The sequence below is a fragment of the Neoarius graeffei genome, chromosome 22, assembly GCF_027579695.1.
Source record: "Neoarius graeffei isolate fNeoGra1 chromosome 22, fNeoGra1.pri, whole genome shotgun sequence".
Lineage (NCBI taxonomy): Eukaryota > Metazoa > Chordata > Actinopteri > Siluriformes > Ariidae > Neoarius > Neoarius graeffei.
This window is the reverse complement of record NC_083590.1, coordinates 35,471,418-35,490,834: the sequence shown is the minus strand read 5'-3', so window position 1 is coordinate 35,490,834 and position 19,417 is coordinate 35,471,418. Positions and strand designations below refer to the sequence as shown.

General features: G+C 42.8%; 1 protein-coding gene across 1 annotated transcript in view; it reads left to right on the top strand.

Annotated features, from left to right (window-relative positions):
* LOC132870859 (ubiquitin-conjugating enzyme E2 E2-like) overlaps positions 1–11,687 on the top strand; it is a 172,271-nt gene extending 160,584 nt beyond the window's left edge. The window contains exon 6 of the mRNA XM_060904771.1: positions 10,946–11,687. Within this exon, the coding sequence (XP_060760754.1) occupies positions 10,946–11,043 (98 nt within the window). The 3' untranslated portion in view covers positions 11,044–11,687. The remainder of the gene's footprint in view (positions 1–10,945) is intronic.
* Positions 11,688–19,417: the final 7,730 nt, after the last annotated feature.

Below are 19,417 nucleotides of genomic sequence, written 5' to 3'. Positions count from 1 at the left end.
TGCTGAGATCTGATTTTCACACAAAATATACAGGATGATGAGTTTATCTCAGGGTTACTGCATGATCTCATTGGTTTTTATCCCTCGCCCAAACCAAATTTGGTGGCGGATATCGAAACGGGTTCCGTCCGTCCGGTCACGTTTTCATTTCCGGGCCGTGTCTTTAAAACTACTGACGATATCTTCATGAAACTTTGTATACACTACCGTTCAAAAGTTTGGGGTCACCCAGACAATTTTGTGTTTTCCATGAAAAGTCACACTTTTATTTCCCACCATAAGTTGTAAAATGAATAGAAAATATAGTCAAGACATTTTTCTGGCCATTTTGAGCATTTAATCGACCCCACAAATGTGATGCTCCAGAAACTCAATCTGCTCAAAGGAAGGTCAGTTTTATAGCTTCTCTAAAGAGCTCAACTGTTTTCAGCTGTGCTAACATGATTGTACAAGGGTTTTCTAATCATCCATTAGCCTTCTGAGGCAATGAGCAAACACATTGTACCATTAGAACACTGGAGTGAGAGTTGCTGGAAATGGGCCTCTATACACCTATGGAGATATTGCACCAAAAACCAGACATTTGCAGCTAGAATAGTCATTTAGCACATTAGCAATGTATAGAGTGGATTTCTGATTAGTTTAAAGTGATCTTCATTGAAAAGAACAGTGCTTTTCTTTCAAAAATAAGGACATTTCAAAGTGACCCCAAACTTTTGAACAGTAGTGTATGTATCAAGCAACATGTGAACTGGCACCTTTTGCTATTTTGGATTTTTTTTTTTTAATATATATTTTTCAAATTTTTACATGAAAAATAGATTTTGACGTCATTTCTAAGAACAATATTCGTTTCCGGAGCATATATCCACAACTATTCATGATACGGGTTTGAAACTTGGTATACATGTTAACAAGGGGATGTAGATGTGCCTTTTCATACTAAGAAATTTAAATTTTTCATGTTTCCATGGAAACAGTTTCAGACTTAAGGCCTCTGCATGCTCTTGCGACAAGGCTTTCGCAGATAGCTTTTCGCAGACAGTTGTAATTTATCGTTGAGCGGGGAGTAATAGGCGTGCACGATGTTATTCACCGCCACAACGCAAGGGGGCGCGAAGTTGCAAAATCGCTAGGAGTAGTTGGTGGGTGTGGTTAGTGGAGTGTTTATCCTCCGGTTACTTATAATGACTAGAACTGGAGTCGTATAGATGTACGTACTTCCTCACTTCCTCAATCAACCGCTCTTCGTGCTGCTCCATCTTCACTCGTGTTTTTAAAAATGCCGGTCGTGAAAACAAACCAAACCGGGAAAGTAAGGAAGCGGAAGTGCGTGTACAGCGGATGTAGAGTGGACCAATCAGAGCCCTCTTGTCTGCAACGCTGTCTGCTAGGCTTCTGCGGTGGTCACAATTTTTGGGAGGTGCGCGCAGAGCGTCTGCGAAGGTGGGGGGGCTACGCAGACACTGTCTGCGACGCTATCTGCGAGGACTGGGTTGTCAGCATAAATTGGCCTTTAGTCTCTCAGGTTAGTCTTAGGGGTAGGTTTTGTTTCCGGAGCAGAACTTGAAAACTATGAGTGGTACGGTCTTGAAAGTTGGTGTATGTGTTGATTAAGTAATGTATATGTGCATTTTGATACTAAGAAATGTGAGAAATTTTAATTTTTAGCTCACGTAGACCAAAGGTCCGGTGGGTTTATGCCATGGGCTGCTGAGGTCAGTGTAAAGAGGTAGGGTTGGGTTCCTGCAGCACAACTTGAAAAATGTGACAAAAAATATCTTGAAACTTGGTATATAGTTGGTGTATACAGGGCTGTGAAAAATACACGGGTTCACGGAATTCCGCTGAATTGATCGCAGAAATACCATTTTTGTACGGTAAATCGCGTATTGTTGCAAAAAAAAAATGTAGGGGGTGGGGGTACTCTGCTAATGGTTGGGGACCGTAATCGCCGACAAGTACATTGTTTACTGGATGGGGGGAGAATCTAACGCCAGGTGTCTGTATTTTACGACATCGTACAAGTTATATATACAGTGGTGCTTGAAAGTTTGTGAACCCTTTAGAATTAACTGGGAATTTTAGAATTCCCAGTTAAACAAATGAGACAAAAATATTATACTTGGTCATTTATTTATTTATTGAGGAAAATGATCCAATATTACATATCTGTGAGTGGCAAAAGTATGTGAACCTCTAGGATTAGCAGTTAATTTGAAGGTGAAATTAGAGTCAATCAATGGGATGACAATCAGGTGTGAGTGGGCACCCTGTTTTATTTAAAGAACAGGGATCTATCAAAGTCTGATCTTCACAACACATGTTTGTGGAAGTGTATCATGGCACGAACAAAGGAGATTTTTGAGGACCTCAGAAAAAGCGTTGTTATTGAGACAGCGTTGAATATTCGAGGCAAGACGGCCTTTCGATTTCATAAAATTGGTGAAATTTAGTTCCGTCTGAAATGTGGTCATTGTGATATATGTTTACTTCTGTAATATCTAAAAAAAAACAGGCCATTCTGTGGCTGGGAAGTTGTTTAATTTGAGGGGATTAAAGCAAATAATGTGCATGAAATCGCTTGATTTGCGCAGTCGAGCAGACAGAGGAAGTCCGTGTGTGTGCGCATGCGCAGGTTTACCTTTGAGCGTGCACTGATCGTTCCATCATTCTGTCGCTAAACGAACAGCTGATCACACCGAGGTGGTCGCTGAGCGCCGATATTTATTAGTTTGATATTTCCTGCGTTTCCTTTCCTTCGTATATAACATAACGTCTTTTCTTCTCGCTTTCTTTCCGTTACTGTAGTCGCTCTTTCACGTTTCATTCGCACACTCACGTCCTCCATTTTTCTCTCCTGTTTCAAATTTGTATCCCACAATGCCTTGCGCAAACAGGGAAAGCCCACCACGATCATGCATGATGTAGTATCTTGAATAGCCCCCAAGTATAACTACGTCATCACTTGTTTACCGCAGTGCATTATGGGGCATAGCCGGGGTCGGTAGTTGAGCGATATGTCGGATGTCAGATTAATTTTACATGAGAGTGATGTGAGAGGAGCGATTTTGCCGTGCTCTGTCGTGGAAGACAATGAAATTAAAGAGGTGGATGACATGTCGAGGGTTTACAGCAGGAAAATCGGAATCCAGTTCAAGCTTGGTGAGACGGTAAGAGTCCAGACCGAGTCTACGACACTGTCCAACAGCAACATCATCAAATCTCAGAATGTCTTATTTCTGAGGACGTATATTACACCAGCTAAACTTTAGCGAGAAAACAAATCTATCTGAATATCAGGAATTGGCGCAGAGCAGTATGGAATCAATTTTGTGCCAAAATGTTCATACAATACTTTTGAAATATCAAACAAAAACGACAAATCAAAATACAAAAAAAGAAAAAAGTCAATTTTTTTAGACTGGCAAACAAATTATTTGTGTAATTGTGCAAAATATCAGTCTATTACTCTTCAGAAACCTTTTATTTTTGTTCCGCGTCTTTCTCGGTTTTGTTTGACGTAATTTATTTTGGTTGCGATTCCAGCTTTCTCGTTTGCGCTCCCTGACTTTTTGCTTGCAGTTTTGGCACAAACTTCACGTGTGGGTGGGCTGTCCAGGAATGCATTCCCATTGGGTAACTTGTGTTTGACTGACAGCTACGCTCAGCCATTCCCTACTCGGATTTTGGCGGACTGTTTGACGAGTGGCCGATCCATTGACGGTAAACAAGGATCGAGTGGACTTCAGTGGCGACTATGATATTGAATTAATTCAACAAAGTGTAAGTGCGGGACAAATGTGTTGTATGTGTTGCAGTAGTACAAAATCCGAGTAGGAAATGGCCGCAGCAGCCTCCGGGGGAATGGCTGAGCGTAGCTGTCAGTCAAACACAAGTTAGCCAATGGGAATGCATTCCTGGACAGCCCACCCACACGTGAAGTTTGTGCCAAAACTGCAAGCAAAAAGTCAGGGAGCGCAAACGAGAAAGCTGGAATCGCAACCAAAATAAATTACGCCAAACAAAACTGAGAAAGACGCGGAACAAAAATAAAAGGTTTCTGAAGAGTAATAGACTGATATTTTGCACGATTACACGAATAATTTGTTTGCCAGTCTAAAAAAATTGACTTTTTTTTTCTTTTTTTGTATTTTGATTTGTCGTCTTTGTTTGATTTTTCAAAAGTATTGTATGAACATTTTGGCACAAAATTGATTCCATAGAGCAGCGGCACTCTCGCGGGGGGATTCGTGGGCAAATGACAGTCTGAGTGATAAATGAGTGATTAGTGAAATAAAACTTGATATCAGGAAACATTGCAAAAAAAAAAAATCTTTGGAAACCCGCTGATCTGCCGTGTCATGTTCAGTATAAATGCATTTACTTCAGTAAACGCCGCTAGTGAGGTACACTGAACGTTATACATACCCGAAAGAGAACCCTTGGTGGTTTGGGAGTTTTATCGGTCCGACAGGCTGCCGAGTGCTTCGGTACATCAAGAGGCAAAGGCTGAAGTACGCTTCGGTGTTTTACAGGCTTTAGAATATCGCTAGTTTCAGACGATGAACCGTGTCGATTGTTATAATCTTCGATAACCGAAGGCCGTTCCGCAGACAGTGGAAATATTGCTGGGTCACAGTTTAAGTACGTCTTTTTCCCACCAGAGAAATGTAAGCTACAAACACTCGTCTATTTCAATTCAGTACGAAGGTTTTCGTTGCGGATTGAACTCATCCATTTCTTTCTTCTCTTCTTCTCGACTGGCAGCTGATAAAAGCTCAAATTAAGGCCAAGTTTACATTAGACCGTATCTGTCTCGTTTTCTTCGCGGATGCACTGTCCGTTTACATTAAACCGCCTGGAAACGCCGGGAAACGGGAATTCGCCAGGGTCCACGTATTCAATCCAGATCGTGTCAGCTCCGGTGCTGTGTAAACATTGAGATACGCGGATACGCTGTGCTGAGCTCTAGCTGGCGTCTCATTGGACAACGTCACTGTGACATCCACCTTCCTGATTCGCTGGCATTGGTCATGTGACGCGACTGCTGAAAAACGGCGCGGACTTCCGCCTTGTATCACCTTTCATTAAAGAGTATAAAAGTATGAAAATACTGCAAATACTGATGCAAATACTGCCCATTGTGTAGTTATGATTGTCTTTAGGCTTGCCATCCTTCCACTTGCAAGTGGTAAGTGATATGCGCTGGGATCACACACACAGCGGCTCAGTCCCGAATCACAGCTCGTGCACTTCACTCGCGCGCTCTGTGAGCTGCGCAGGGCCGGAGTGCGCACCCTCCAGAGGGCACTCGCTGTTCAGGGCGGAGTGATTTGGAGCGCAGGATGCCTGCGGAGCCGAGCGTATCCGTGTATTGGTGTTGCTGTGTGCACGCGAATCGTGTATTGGCGTTGCTGTGTGCACACTAATCGTTTTAAAAACGTTAATCTGATGATCCACTGATACGGTCTAATGTAAACATGGGCTTAGTGTTCTCTTTGTTGTGGAGACACACAGTAATTCACTTTAGGCCGCATGGTTAAAACCAGTTAGACAGAACAAACAAAGGCGATGCGGCGGAGCTGACTCCAGGTATCACCCATAATGCATTGCGGTAAACAAGCGATGACGTAGTTATGGGTGCGGGTTATTGGGTCATGGCGAAGCAGGAAAAAATAGCAGAGAATTTAGGGCCACCTGGCCCTAAATTCATTAATTGTTCTGTTTAAAACAAAACGAATAAATTGGAAGTCTGATTCGAATTCAGTAGCTTTCAATCCACGAAACAAAAATAACTGCGCGTCGGGGAAAAATTCTTTTTATGACCTACACTTGAAAAATCTGAAAGGCAGTCTAGCTTTAACTTGTACTGTAATGTGTAAGCGGGAACAGATGGTCGTTTGCATGTTTTTCATTCTTTCATAGGACCGATGAAAGGACTCGCAATGCTGCCTTCATATATGGACAAAATAAGGTCCATGCTGGTGACGATAAAAAAATTTTAAAAAATCAGACAACCTTTTAGCACGCAAATGCTGTCTACTCAGGCAGAAGGAGTGATATGTTCATCTGAATAACGTACATGTTGAAGGTGCAGAAACGCTCCCCCGTTCCTGTTTCACTCCTTCCTCACAGGGCAGAGGCTCTCGGTGCAGGGTTGAATAGGAGCGTCCACCCTTCCCCCTGTGCTGTGTGCCTGTTCACCCTGAAGGTGCTATTCATGCAGAAAAGCTCAATGAGACACAGCTTATTAAAGAGAGGCCAGGGTGAAACGACAGTTAATTAACCCTCACAGGCCTTTCGTTCCCCCGTCACACACTCCCTCACAACACTATAGTGTGCTGCTAAGGAGACACATTTGAGCACTTTTGATTCTGAGGTCAGTGATGAGTGTGATCCGACTGTATTTATCGTGAGGTTCCTACAATCTGGAGTTTGTTTACCCAGCCTCTTCATGACAGCAATGCTCCAAAGTACTCCAGAAGCTCTCAAACAAAGAAGCCATGCACCTCTGCGATGAAGAGCTTCCCCATGGCCCCTCTTAACCTCTTCTTCACTATTGGGAATGGAGTTTCTTTTTTCAAAAACAGATGAACACCTCCAATTTAACTGGTCTTGATGATGAACAATCAGCCTTGGTGTTGATGCACAACGTTGAAAGATGTCATATAATGCTTTTCAATGTTTTAGCAAGGACCCCCTTCTGATCACAGGACAAATTTAATTTTAAGAATAAAATTTACTCGTGCTTTTTAGTATCCCCCGCTGGCCAAAAGGCCCGAAGTGGGGGGATTATGTCGCCACGATTTTCATCCATCCGTCCATCCCGGGAAGGGTGCGTACCTTCTGAAATCAACTCCTCTTACAATTTTTGGAGGAATTTCACCAAACTTGGTAGGATTCTTTGTTATATGTTGGTGATACGCATATTGTTATTTTGTTAAATGTGGTCACATTTTACCAGAGTTGCAGCCCTTGATTAACAAAATTATACTTTTGACAATTTCATAAGAGTGTGTTTTCCTTCTGACATCAACTCCTCTTAGAATTTTTGGAGGAATTTCACCAAAAGCCTAGGTCACAACCGGACGTACGATTTTTTTGGCCGTGCGATTTTTGCCGTTTCCCAAATCGCTGCGTTTTTTTTTTGTTCGTGGAGAAAGACGCACGTTGGCCGTAAGTTTGTCTTGCAACCTGAAAAAAATGTAAGCGCCCGTAGAGTTTGTTTGACATGACAAAGAACCTCTGCGGCCAGTCTACGGCTCGAAAATCAGCACGTCACACGCACACCCTGCGTGCGTTTTTTGCACATAGATCGGCCGTAGAAGCACGTACGGCCGGTTGTGACCGAGGCTAAACTTGGCAAAAGGCATTGTTAGATGCTGGTAATGTGCATATTGTTATTTTGTTCAATTCGGTCGCATTTCACCAGAGTTACAGCCCTTGATTAACAACCTCATACTTTCGCAATTTCCTGAAGGTGCGCTCGCCTTCTGACATCAACTCCTCCCACAATTTTTGGACGAATTTCTCGAAGCTTGGCAAAAGGCCTTGTTATATGACGGTAATACGTATATTGCGATTTAATTTCGTTTGTGAAAATTTTCCCAGAGTTTTGACCCTTGATTAAATAACTTGTACTTTGACAATTTCATGAGGGTGTACGTTCTTCTGAAATCAACTCCTCTCACAATTTGTGGAGGAATTTCACCAAACTTGGCAAAAGGCTTTGTTATATGACCGTTATACACAGATTGAAATTTTGTTTATCTCTAGCCGCTTTATCCTGTTCTACAGAGTCGCAGGCAAGCTGGAGCCTATCCCAGCTGACTACGGGTGAAAGGCGGGGTACACCCTGGACAAGTTGCCAGGTCATCACAGGGCTGACACATAGACACAGACAACCATTCACACTCGCATTCACGCCTACGGTCCATTTAGAGTCACCAGTTAACCTAACCTGCATGTCTTTGGACTGTGGGGGAAACCGGAGCACCCGGAGGAAACCCACGCGGACACGGGGAGAACATGCAAACTCCGCACAGAAAGGCCCTCGCCGGCCACGGGGCTAGAACCCGGACCTTCTTGCTGTGAGACGACAGCGCTAACCACTACACCACCATGCCGCCGAAATTTTGTTTAATTTGGGCAAATTTTCCCAGAGTTATGCCCTTGATTATTAACAAACTTGTACTTTGGCAATTTCAACAAGGTGTGCTTGCTTTCTGAAATCAACTTCCCTTACAATTTTTGGAGGAATTTCATGAAACTTGGCAGGATTCTTTGGTATATGTTTATTATCCCCTGCCGGCCGAAAGGCCCGAAGGGGGATTATGTCGTGGCGATGTCCGTCCCGGAAAGGGTGCTCACCTTCTGAAATCAACTCCTGTCACAAATTTTGGAGGAATTTCATGAAAATTGACAGGATCCTTTGTTATATGTCGGTAATACGCGTATTGCAATTTCGTTCAGTTCAGTCGCATTTTACCAGAGTTATGGCTGAGTTGCCAGCGAGGGATATTGTGCTCTCAGAGCACTCTTGTTCCTGAACTTTTCACTCAGCCAGATGTAGAAACCCTGTATATTAATGTAACAGCACTTCCTGATTTTATTAAAATTACAATTGGATTAAAATCAGCATTGATTATACGTATTTTAAATTAATCGGATTTAGATTAACTCCTTTTCATTTCAAATAAAACAGTGACCGCTTAATAATAACCACAACAAACTTGATACTAGTTGATAGTCATTTTCACCATCGTTATGTGATTTATAAAAAGAATGCAGTCAGGACATCCTCGATATCCACTCACTGCCCACTTTACTCCACCTGTACACTTGCACATTCATGCAATTATCCAATCAGCCAATCGCGTGGAATCAAATCATGTCGGTCGGTACAGGTCACATAAAACACAGAAGAATGGAAAATCAGTGTGACTTCAGTGCTTTTGACCGTAGCATGATTGTTGGTGCCAGAAAGGCTGGGTTGAGTTTTTCAGAAACTGTTGACCTCCTGTTGTTGATTTTCACACACAACAGTCTCTAGAGTTTACACATACCCTTTTCAACTAACAGGGAACGGGTTCTGTTCTGGATCGCGCACCAAATTTTGAACCAATTTTCAGAGCATTTCGACCAAAAATAAGTCGATTCGGAACCTGAAAACTTGGTTCGCAGCTGGAATCAAAATATAGCTGTTTTTTCCAGCACGAACCATGACAACATCAGTGGGCGTGTCATTAGTTTGGAGAAGAAGCATGGCGCAGTAATGGAGAACGCAATGGAAAAGGATACATCTTGGGGGGGAATGGACTGAAAACAAATATATGCAATAACAGAACCAAAGCTCGCAGGTAATCAGTGCACATCGCTATCTTGCTCGTACTGTTTCCTCCTGTTGTGAATTGTGCAACGCCCTCCGTTCACGACGCATCCTTGATTACAGCGGTTCCGCTCAAAACTGGTGAAAATAAGGGCTGGTTCGCTAGGCACCAAGGTTCAAAGAATCCTGAACAGAACCGGTTCAAGAACCTGTTTCTTATTGGTTGAAAAAAGGGTAACAGAAGGGTACCGAAACAAAGAAAAACATTCAGAGAGCATTGGTTCTTTGGGTGGAAACACCTCGCTGATGAGGAGAATGGCCAAGATGGTTGGTTCAAGATGACAGGAAGGCTGGGGTAACTCAAATAGCCACTTTTTTAAAACCATGGTGAGCAGAAAAGCATCTCAGAACATAGAAGTCGTCAAAAAGTGTAGGCAGACTGGCTACAACAGTAGAAGACAACATCCTGTTTGACTCTTGAGGCTGCAGCGGATGCAGATTCACCCGAACTGTGCAGTTGAAGACTGGAGAAAAGATGATGATGATGATTATTATTATTATTATTATTATTATTATTATTATTGTATGATAATTACATGAATCATACATGTCAACCTTTGGTCAATCAAACCTGTATAACCGACCTCCAAAATCCGTATTTCCCTTATAAAATCCGTATAAGATGCAAATTAAAATAATTTACCTAAAATTTGAATGATAATTAACAATGATATATCCCAGTTACTTTTTATTCAATATTAATAACAATAAACCTTCAGAATGAATACAAATCTCCAATGTTTGACAAAAACACAAAGTGTTATCAGCGTAGTTACGAAGGAAATACTTCGTTGTTTGGAGACAGGTTTCACCGAGCGGCTATTACGCGCAAGACTTCATATTAGCCACAAAGTCAGGAAAACCTGTTCGTAAAATTACGTTATAATGACCAAATACAATGAAAAGTATTTTTCCAGTCTCACCTGTGAAAGGTAATCCCATGTGATCTCGTTTGGACGGTAAACCTGTTGGTACAGTTAAACGCAGCACATGAATGAGGCATCTTTATTCTCGGCTACTGTCTAGACGCTATACCAGAGACGGTTGAAGAATCTCCACTTTGCCACATCCAATATGGCGGCGAGGATGACGTATGATTCTACGCAGAAGGCGGCGTCTATGTTTATATGTCTATGACTTCCCGGTTGGCGGGATTCTCACAATGCGGTGTGCGCATGATCAAAAGTGGAACGGAGTCTCGCTACCACAAGATAACGCGCAATTTCATAAGACTCTTTACTGGCTGTCTGTGGTGTACAGTATGTTTGTAAATGTTATGCGCTCTTTTATCATCGTGGGAATTGATTATAGCTCTAAATAAATATTGAAGTTTTTTTAAAGAATCCGTATAACTTTATTTATACGCTTGTATACTACGTTTATTGAATCAAATCCGTATAAAATACGGACATTCCGTATAGGTTGACATGTATGATGAATGCTCCTGCTACAGTGGACCGCGATGGTTTTAGAAGATTTGATTTGATCTAACAATACTTTTACTTCCGCTTCTACACCCAAGCTAATACTACTTCCTTGTGTTCTTCTCCACAGCCGACCCTTTGGTGGGAAGCATCGCCACACAGTACCTGACCAACAGAGCAGAGCACGACAGGATAGCCAAACAGTGGACCAAGCGCTACGCCACATAGACCTTCCCATGATGTTTCAAAGCTCCATACCTTCCCCTGTCCCACCCTTATCCCACGACGAACTGTCCTTCGTTTCTTGTTGACTTGAACGCTTTTTTTTATACAGTGTATGCATACTAAGAGCAAGCTGATCAGGATTGTACTTTGTTTTTTTTTTTCCCAATACACTGAATGTTGGCATGGTCATCAAAAGCTTTATTATTTGTAATGTTATATTGCTATTATGACCGTTCTGCTATTGTTTTGCATTATTGAGAAGTACACTGCCTGAAATGAGTAGAGTAGAGTGGAGTGGAGTGCACTTCATGTCCAGCAGTTTTCTTTGGGCTCGGTGAGCGCGTCCATCATCACCGAGTGATGCTCAAGGCGACGTGATCACTGATTTTTTTTTTTTTTTTCATGAAGCAGACATTCTTTCCCCCATAAACAATTGTTTTAACTCGGCTCCTCTCTCTGTTAAGTTGTATATGTGGAACACTATGGCACTGTGGCCTGTTTATCTCAAAATGCGTCGTAAAAGTTCAGCAGCCTGCAGCTTGCCCCGTGCAGCCAAAGGCAGTTTGTTGTAAAATGCACATTGTGAGAGAAAATTTGACTGATACTCTGTAAGTAACTGAATGAATAAATGATCTGTTGAGCTGAAACGATGTGGTTTGGTTGATCATGTTTATGAGTTTGTTCTGATTTAACATGAATAATTCTCTTCCTGTTCATCACATCAAAGTTTTTACTGAGAGACAGAGTCAGTGCTGTGTTGAAGTGAGTAATGAGTGGGTTTGACCAGATGTTCAACCTAGTGTGAGTGTTTTGGACTTGCAAATATTTTCTGGCTACATTTGCATGTAATACATTTGAATAATACCATCAAGCTTCAGTATCAATTCCTCGGTACACTTCGTGCATGATGTTCAAAAAGATGTCATTATGTAATTATGGAGCAAATGGACCGCATGGAAAGGCTTCGCGCACCATGTCGTGAATGTGGCAGCTCAATGAACCCCGTGGATAAATATGCTATGATCGGTCGTGACAAGCAAGGTGTACCCAATCTGACTGATTCCAAGCACTGAATAGGTTTTCCATTGTCAACCTTCAATTTATTTAATGGTCTCTGACCTGTCTTGTTGACAGGTCAGAGACCATTAAATAAATTAGCGTGTCCGCCTCTCGACCAGGAGATCACGAGTTCTACTCGCGGTCAGGTCATCATAAAAATGGTACCTACTACCGTCTGGCAAGGCACGCTGCAATACAGATGCGAGTGGGGAAGTCAAACTCTCATGGTTACCAGAGGACCCGCCCCCCACTGTAACCCTAGCTGTATAGGCGAGAAGCCGAGGGCTATCGAAAAGGAGATCGGCACCGCATCCATACACCTTAAAGAGTTGGTTAGTACTGGGACAGGAGACTGCCTGGGAAGACCAGATTCTGGCATGAGAAGGACTTTGACATGTCTTATTGCTTTTTTTCCTTTTCCTTACATCCATCCATCCATTATCCATAATCACTTATCCTGTACAGGGTTGCTGGCAAGCTGGAGCCTATCCCAGCTGACTATGGGTGAGAGGTGGGGTACACCCTGGAATCGGCAGGTCATCGCAGGCCTTTTCCTTACATATGAAACAAAAATAGGTTAGCATGGTGGTGCAGTGGTTAGCGCATTACAGCAAAAAGGTTCTGGTTTTGAACCTCATGGCCGACTGGCAGTTTTCTACATGGAGTTTGCATGTTCTCCCTGGACCTGCATGGGTTTCCTCTGGTTTCTTCCCGCAGTCCAAAGATGTGTGGATTAGGTCAACTGGCTACTCTAAATTGCCCATAGTTATCCCATTCTGGCTGAAAGGGGGATTATGTCGTGGCAATTTCCATCTGTCCCGGGAAGGGTACTCACCTTCTGAAATCAACTCCTCTTAGAATTTTTGGAGGAATTTCACCAAACTTGGTAAAAGGCTTTGTTAGATGCTGGTAATGCGCATATTGTTATTTTGTTCAATTCGGTCACATTTCACCAGAGTTGCATCCCTTGATTAACAACCTCGTACTTTTGCAATTTCATGAAGGTGTGCTCGCCTTCTGACATGAACTCCTCCCACAATTTTTGGACGAATTTCTCGAAGCTTGGCAAAAGGCCTTGTTATATGACGGTAATACGTATATTGCGATTTAATTTAGTTTGTGGAAATTTTCCCAGAGTTTTGACCCTTGATTAAATAACTTGTCCTTTGACAATTTCATGAGGGTGTACGTTCTTCTGAAATCAACTCCTCTCACAATTTGTGGAGGAATTTCACCAAACTTGGCAAAAGGCTTTGTTATATGACCGCTATACACAGATTGAAATTTTGTTTAATTTGGGCAAATTTTCCCAGAGTTATGCCCTTGATTATTAACAGACTTGTACTTTGGCAATTTCATCAAGGTGTGCTTGCTTTCTGAAATCAACTTCCCTCACAAAAGGCCCGAAGGGGGATTGTGTCGTGGAGATGTCCGTCCCGGGAAGGGTGCTGACCTTCTGAAATCAACTCCTCTCATAATTTTTGGAGGAATTTCATGAAACTTGACAGGATTCTTTGTTATATGTCGGTAATACGAATATTGCAATTTCGTTCAATTCAGTCGCATTTTACCAGAGTTATGGCTGAGTTGCCAGCGAGGGATATTGTGCTCTCAGAGCACTCTTGTTGTGAATGTGAGTGTGAATCTTTGTTCATGTCTGCGATAGATTGGTGACTTGCCTCTCGCCCATTGTCAACTGGGATTGGCGCCATCTTCCCTGCGACAAGCTGTATAGATAATGGATGGATGGATGGATGGATGGATGGATGGATGGATGGATGGATTAATGAAACAAAATAAACAGTTCTTCCTCTTCGTCATGGTCCAACAACTTGCCATAGTTTAATTTCTTTTTGTAGATGTAAAAATTGTCATGAAATTTGAATAGCGCCTCCTGTGTCCTCCTACTGGAGTACTGGTACACGACAGCCAACATGAAACTGCACAGAGTATGTGATCTAAGGTGGTTTCATGCAACCCTCTAAGACATTAAGTATGCTGAGGCGCTTCATTGATTGATGCACTGCCGTATCAGTTTTGGTAAGAAACATTAAAACATGCACAAAACCACTTGGGGTAGGCTTTTGAATGCAGCAAGATAAAAGAATGCGCCCTATCATCCAGCGAGCATGAGTTCGAATCCCAGTGATGCCACAGATATCCATCCAAAATTGGTAGTGTTTTACTCTCTAGCCTGTCAATCACTGGCATCTGTATGTGGAAGAGGGTCGATAGCACTTTCCTCCAAGTGTGTTACACAGCATGAGCAGCACTTTGAAAAGATGTGACTCGGCTTCACGTGGCTTGGAGGAAGCACATGAAAGACTTCACACTCCCCAGTTGGTAGCTGTCTTATCGTATGGAAGATCTGACTGGAACCGACGAGAAAATAGTCAGTTCTACTTTCTACTGACAAATTCAGTGTATAGAAAGCTCATCTTCAGCTCTTACATCTGTATTAATAGATGACAGGATGCATCTGCATGCCCTCTTGGGGATGTTTAAGGGGCTCTGATTGCTGGCTGGGAAAAAAAGGGACATTTTCCATAATGAAAACATTCCCCTCATTTGAGTCAGTCACTAAGAATATCCACAGGACCAAAAGACGAAATGCTCATTTATCTTCACACACACATTCCCACCTAGAACTGTATTTACAATGATTTATTTGTAATACAAACAAGACGGAATACAACCCAAGCACACATACTCATACAAGTATTGGCACCCTTTATGAAATTTAGCCCACATGCAACTAATTAATACTACTTGTTTCAACTCCGTGTGCAATTTTCCTGCAAAACATTGGCTGAAAAATTGTCACTTGTAACAATTAATATTTAGCTATTCCTTCCCCGGGATTCTAAGACGTCCCGAATGTATGCAGAGTAAGGAATCTAGGACGGCCCTTTATATTCTCAGATTTGTACTTGTTGACTTCTGTCTAGGGTGGCAAGGTGGTGTAGTGGTTAGCGCTGTCGCCTCACAGCAAGAAGGTTCTGGGTTTGAGCCCAGCGGCCAACGGGGGCCTTTCTGTGTGGAGTTTGCATGTTCTCCCCGTGTCCGCGTGGGTTTCCTCCAGGTGCTCTGGTTTCCCTGACACTCCAAAGACATGCAGGTTAGGTTAACTGGTGGCTCTAAATTGACCGTAGGCGTGAATGTGTGTGTGAATGGTTGTTTGTGTCTCTGATGCCTCTTTTCCACCAAAGCAGTTCCAGGGCTGGTTCGGGGCCAGTGCTTAGTTTGGAACCGGGTTTTCTGTTTCCACTGACAAAGAACTGGCTCTGGGGCCAGAAAAAACGGTTCCAGGCTAGCACCAGCTCTTTGCTGGGCCAGAGGAAAGAACCGCTTACGTCAGCGGGGGGGCGGAGTTGTTAAGACCAACAACAATAGCAAGACCACGAAAGGTCGCCATTTTTAAGCGACGAGAAGCAGCAGCTGTACAAACGCGAAGTCATCCATTATTATTGTTGTTGTTGTTGCTGCTGCTGCTTCTTCTCTGTGTTGTTGTTGCTTCGATGTTCACGCCAAGGTTTATGCAAATGCAGTGATGTAACTGACGTATACAGTGACGTAACTGACGTATACAGCGACGTAATGACGTGGCTCCCCTTAGCACCCCGAGCTATGGAAAAGCAAACTGGTTCTCAGCTGGCTCGCAAGTTGAACGAGTTGTGAACCAGCACCAGCACTGGCCCCGAACCAGCCCTGGAACTGATTTGGTGGAAAAGGGGTATATGTGTCAGCCCTGCGATGATCTGGTGACTTGTCCAGGGTGTACCCCGCCTCTCGCCCATAGTCAGCTGGGATAGGCTCCAGCTTGCCCTGCACAGGATAAGCGGTTACGAATAATGGATGAGAGATCAGTGTGCCTCCAAGTGTTAATTTTCTGACTTTGTGGCAGCCTGGGTTTGAGCCCCAAAGCTATTTTATAGTGAGCCGGCTAAAACAGAAAGGTGTCCGCATTAACTTTTTCAGCAGTTTGTGCTACAGTAGCTCTTCTGTGGGATTGGACCATATGGGCTAGCCTTCGTGCCCCATGCAAATCAATGAGGCTTCGACACTCATGACCCTGTCACCGGTTCACCAGTTGTCCTTTGGATCCTTGGACCACTTTTGATAGGTACTAGCCACTGCATACCGGGAACACCCCACAAGATGTACCATTTTGGAGATGCTCAGACCCAGTCATCTCGCCATCACAATTTAGCCCTTGGCAGAATCGCTCGGATCCTTACACTTGCCCGTTTTTCCCGCTTCCAACACATCAACTTCAAGAACTCCCTGTTCTCTTGCTGCCTGATATATCCCACCCCTCGACAGGTGCCACTGTAATGAGATAACCAATGTTATTCACGTCACCTGTCAGTGGTCATAATGTAATGACTGATCAGTATATATTAGTCATCATTTTTCACTAAACATACTCATACAGAGCCAAAAATTTAGATTTTGGTCTCAAAACCATAATCCCACATACAGTACAGTATTTCCAACGAAGCTTGTTGAATTGAAGTTGAGGGACTGCAATTTGTTACTTGCTCTTCGGAAAAGCCTTTAAACACCTTGCTAGAGAAATGGCATCTATTCATTCATGTTCTTCCTGGCAATTTTTCAAGCATTTTAGACATTTAAAACCTTTTATTACGGCCCTGATTGCGCATAATAGTGTAACTACTTTTGCCTTCTATTTATACCTATTACCTGTCTCGGGCAAGTCAGCAGCCATCTGTCTCTTTTGTGTTGTTCTTTGGTTGTTCCCCATGGTGATGGATAGCAAAGGGAATTTGCATATGAACAACATCATTAAAGGAAACAACAGGGTTGCTGGGAGACTGATTTGGTTGCATTTATTTTAATATTCGTCAATAATTTTGCCATTCTGAGAGGAATTTTTTTTTTTAACGAGAATTTTTTTTTTCCGTAGACTAAAGCTAAATAGGTTTTAGGTAGTTTGTAATTGTTTAACCATTGTTGAGTAATGTTTATTCCGTACAACCACTTTTCTCATTAATGTTTGACCAAATTGCTGAGTAATTACAGGTTTTCTTCTTTCTTCCCGCCTGTGAAAAAAATGGCAGTAGGTGGCCTGATTACTCTATATTGTTCCAAGATGTGAATAAATGTGTGAATATGGACTGGTGTGCAATTCAGCGTCTATTCCCACCTTGCGTCTAGTGTTTCCAGGATAGACTCCAGATTCATCATTACCTTAACCAGAATACAGCATTTACTGAAGATAAATGAGTTAAAGCTAGACTACCTTTCAGATTTTTCAAGTGTAGGTCATAAAAAGAATTTTCCCCGACACCCAGTTATTTTTGTTTAGTGACCAAAAGCTACTGAATTCAAATCACAGACTTCCAATTTTATTCATTTATTTTTTTAATAGAACAATTAATGAATTTAAGGCCACGTGGCCCAAAATTCTCCATTATTTTTGCCGGCTTCACCATGACGCAATACAAGATACTACGTCATGCATGACATGGTGGGCTTTCCCTGTTCGCGCAAGCCATTGTGGGATACAAATTTGAAACAGGAGAGAAAAATGGAGGACGTGAGCGTGCGAATGAAACATGAAAGACCGACTACAGTAACGGAAATAAAGCGAGAAGAAAAGATGTTATGTTCTATGCGAAGGAAAGGAAACGCAGGACCAAATTAAAAAATATCAGCGCTCAGCGAGCACCTCGGTGTGATCAGCTGTTCGTTTAGCGACAGAATGATGGAACTCAAAGTGCACGCTCAAAGGTAAACCTGTAGATGGCAGTAATGCAGCACTGTGGATGCCAGCTTCTGTAAAACCCAAAAGAAGAAGAAGAAGGTAAGCCTGCGCATGCGCAGCACACGGACTTCCTCTGTCTGCTTGACTGCGCAAAGTGAACGATTTCATGCGCATTATTTGTTTTAATCCCTTCAAATTAAATAACCTCCTAGCCACAGAATGGCCTGATATTCTTTGAGATATCACAGAAATAAACATATATCACAATGACCACATTTCAGACGGAACTAAATTTCACCGATTTTATGAAATCGAAAGGCCGTCTCGCTTTAACGAACATCACCTGAGTTTGCATCCAGATGATGCAACAGCCATCCGTGGCTTTGAGTCCATGGTCTCTGGATAGGAGTGATGGCGTACTTTCTCTCTCTTTCGTGAATCACATCGACACTAGCCAATCGTGTGTATCTATGAGCTCATGTATGCAGAAGAGGGTAGATAGCGCCTTCCTCCGAGTATGCTATGCTGCCGTGTGAAAATACCCAGTTGGCTGACTTCACATGTCTTTCAAGCAGCACATGTTGACTTCAAATTAGGGAGAAAATGTTGGGAAAACATTTTAAGAATTAAACTCTGACAGCAGCGCTGGATGCAAAGTAAATCTAAAAGATCTAATTCATAATTGTTTCTATAGTAAGAACTCAGAGAGTCGTATGATGGAAGTTCTGCGTAAAAGTATTTTAAAATGGTAGTCATTGTTGATATGATGAAGCTTTCTGTGAGGGGATGTTTATTTTTGTATGTTTGGAAGGCATCTCCAGATACTGGAAAGTTTTCAGGATGGAGGTTTTTGCAGTTTTTTGGCATTTTGTTTGCATTATTAACTTCAAGAGAAGGCGGCACGGTGGTGTAGTGGTTAGCGCTGTCGCCTCACAGCAAGAAGGTCCGGGTTCGAGCCCCATGGCCGGCGAGGGCCTTTCTGTGTGGAGTTTGCATGTTCTCCCCGTGTCCGTGTGGGTTTCCTCCGGGTGCTCCGGTTTCCCCCACAGTCCAAAGACATGCAGGTTAGGTTAACTGGTGACTCTAAATTGAGCGTAGGTGTGAATGTGAGTGTGAATGGTTGTCTGTGTCTATGTGTCAGCCCTGTGATGACCTGGCGACTTGTCCAGGGTGTACCCCGCCTTTCGCCCGTAGTCAGCTGGGATAGGCTCCAGCTTGCCTGCGACCCTGTAGAACAGGATAAAGCGGCTACAGATAATGAGATGAGATGAGAACTTCAAGAGAGAGAAAATACGGTAAGAAAATGACTGACTATAGCAGTTATAACAAGCGATGATTAAAAAGAACTTGTTTAATGGATATTCCACAACATTCAACGTAACTACGAAGAAATAAAAAAGTACAATAGTGGGGGCGTCGTGGCTCAGGTGGATAAGGCGCCATACCATAAATCCGGGGACCCAGGTTCGATTCCGACCTGAGGTCATATCCCTCCCCTTCTCTGTCTCCCGCTCATTTCCTGTCTCTACACTGTCCTATCCAATAAAGGTGAAAAAAGCCCAAAAAATATCTTTAAAAAAAAGTACAATA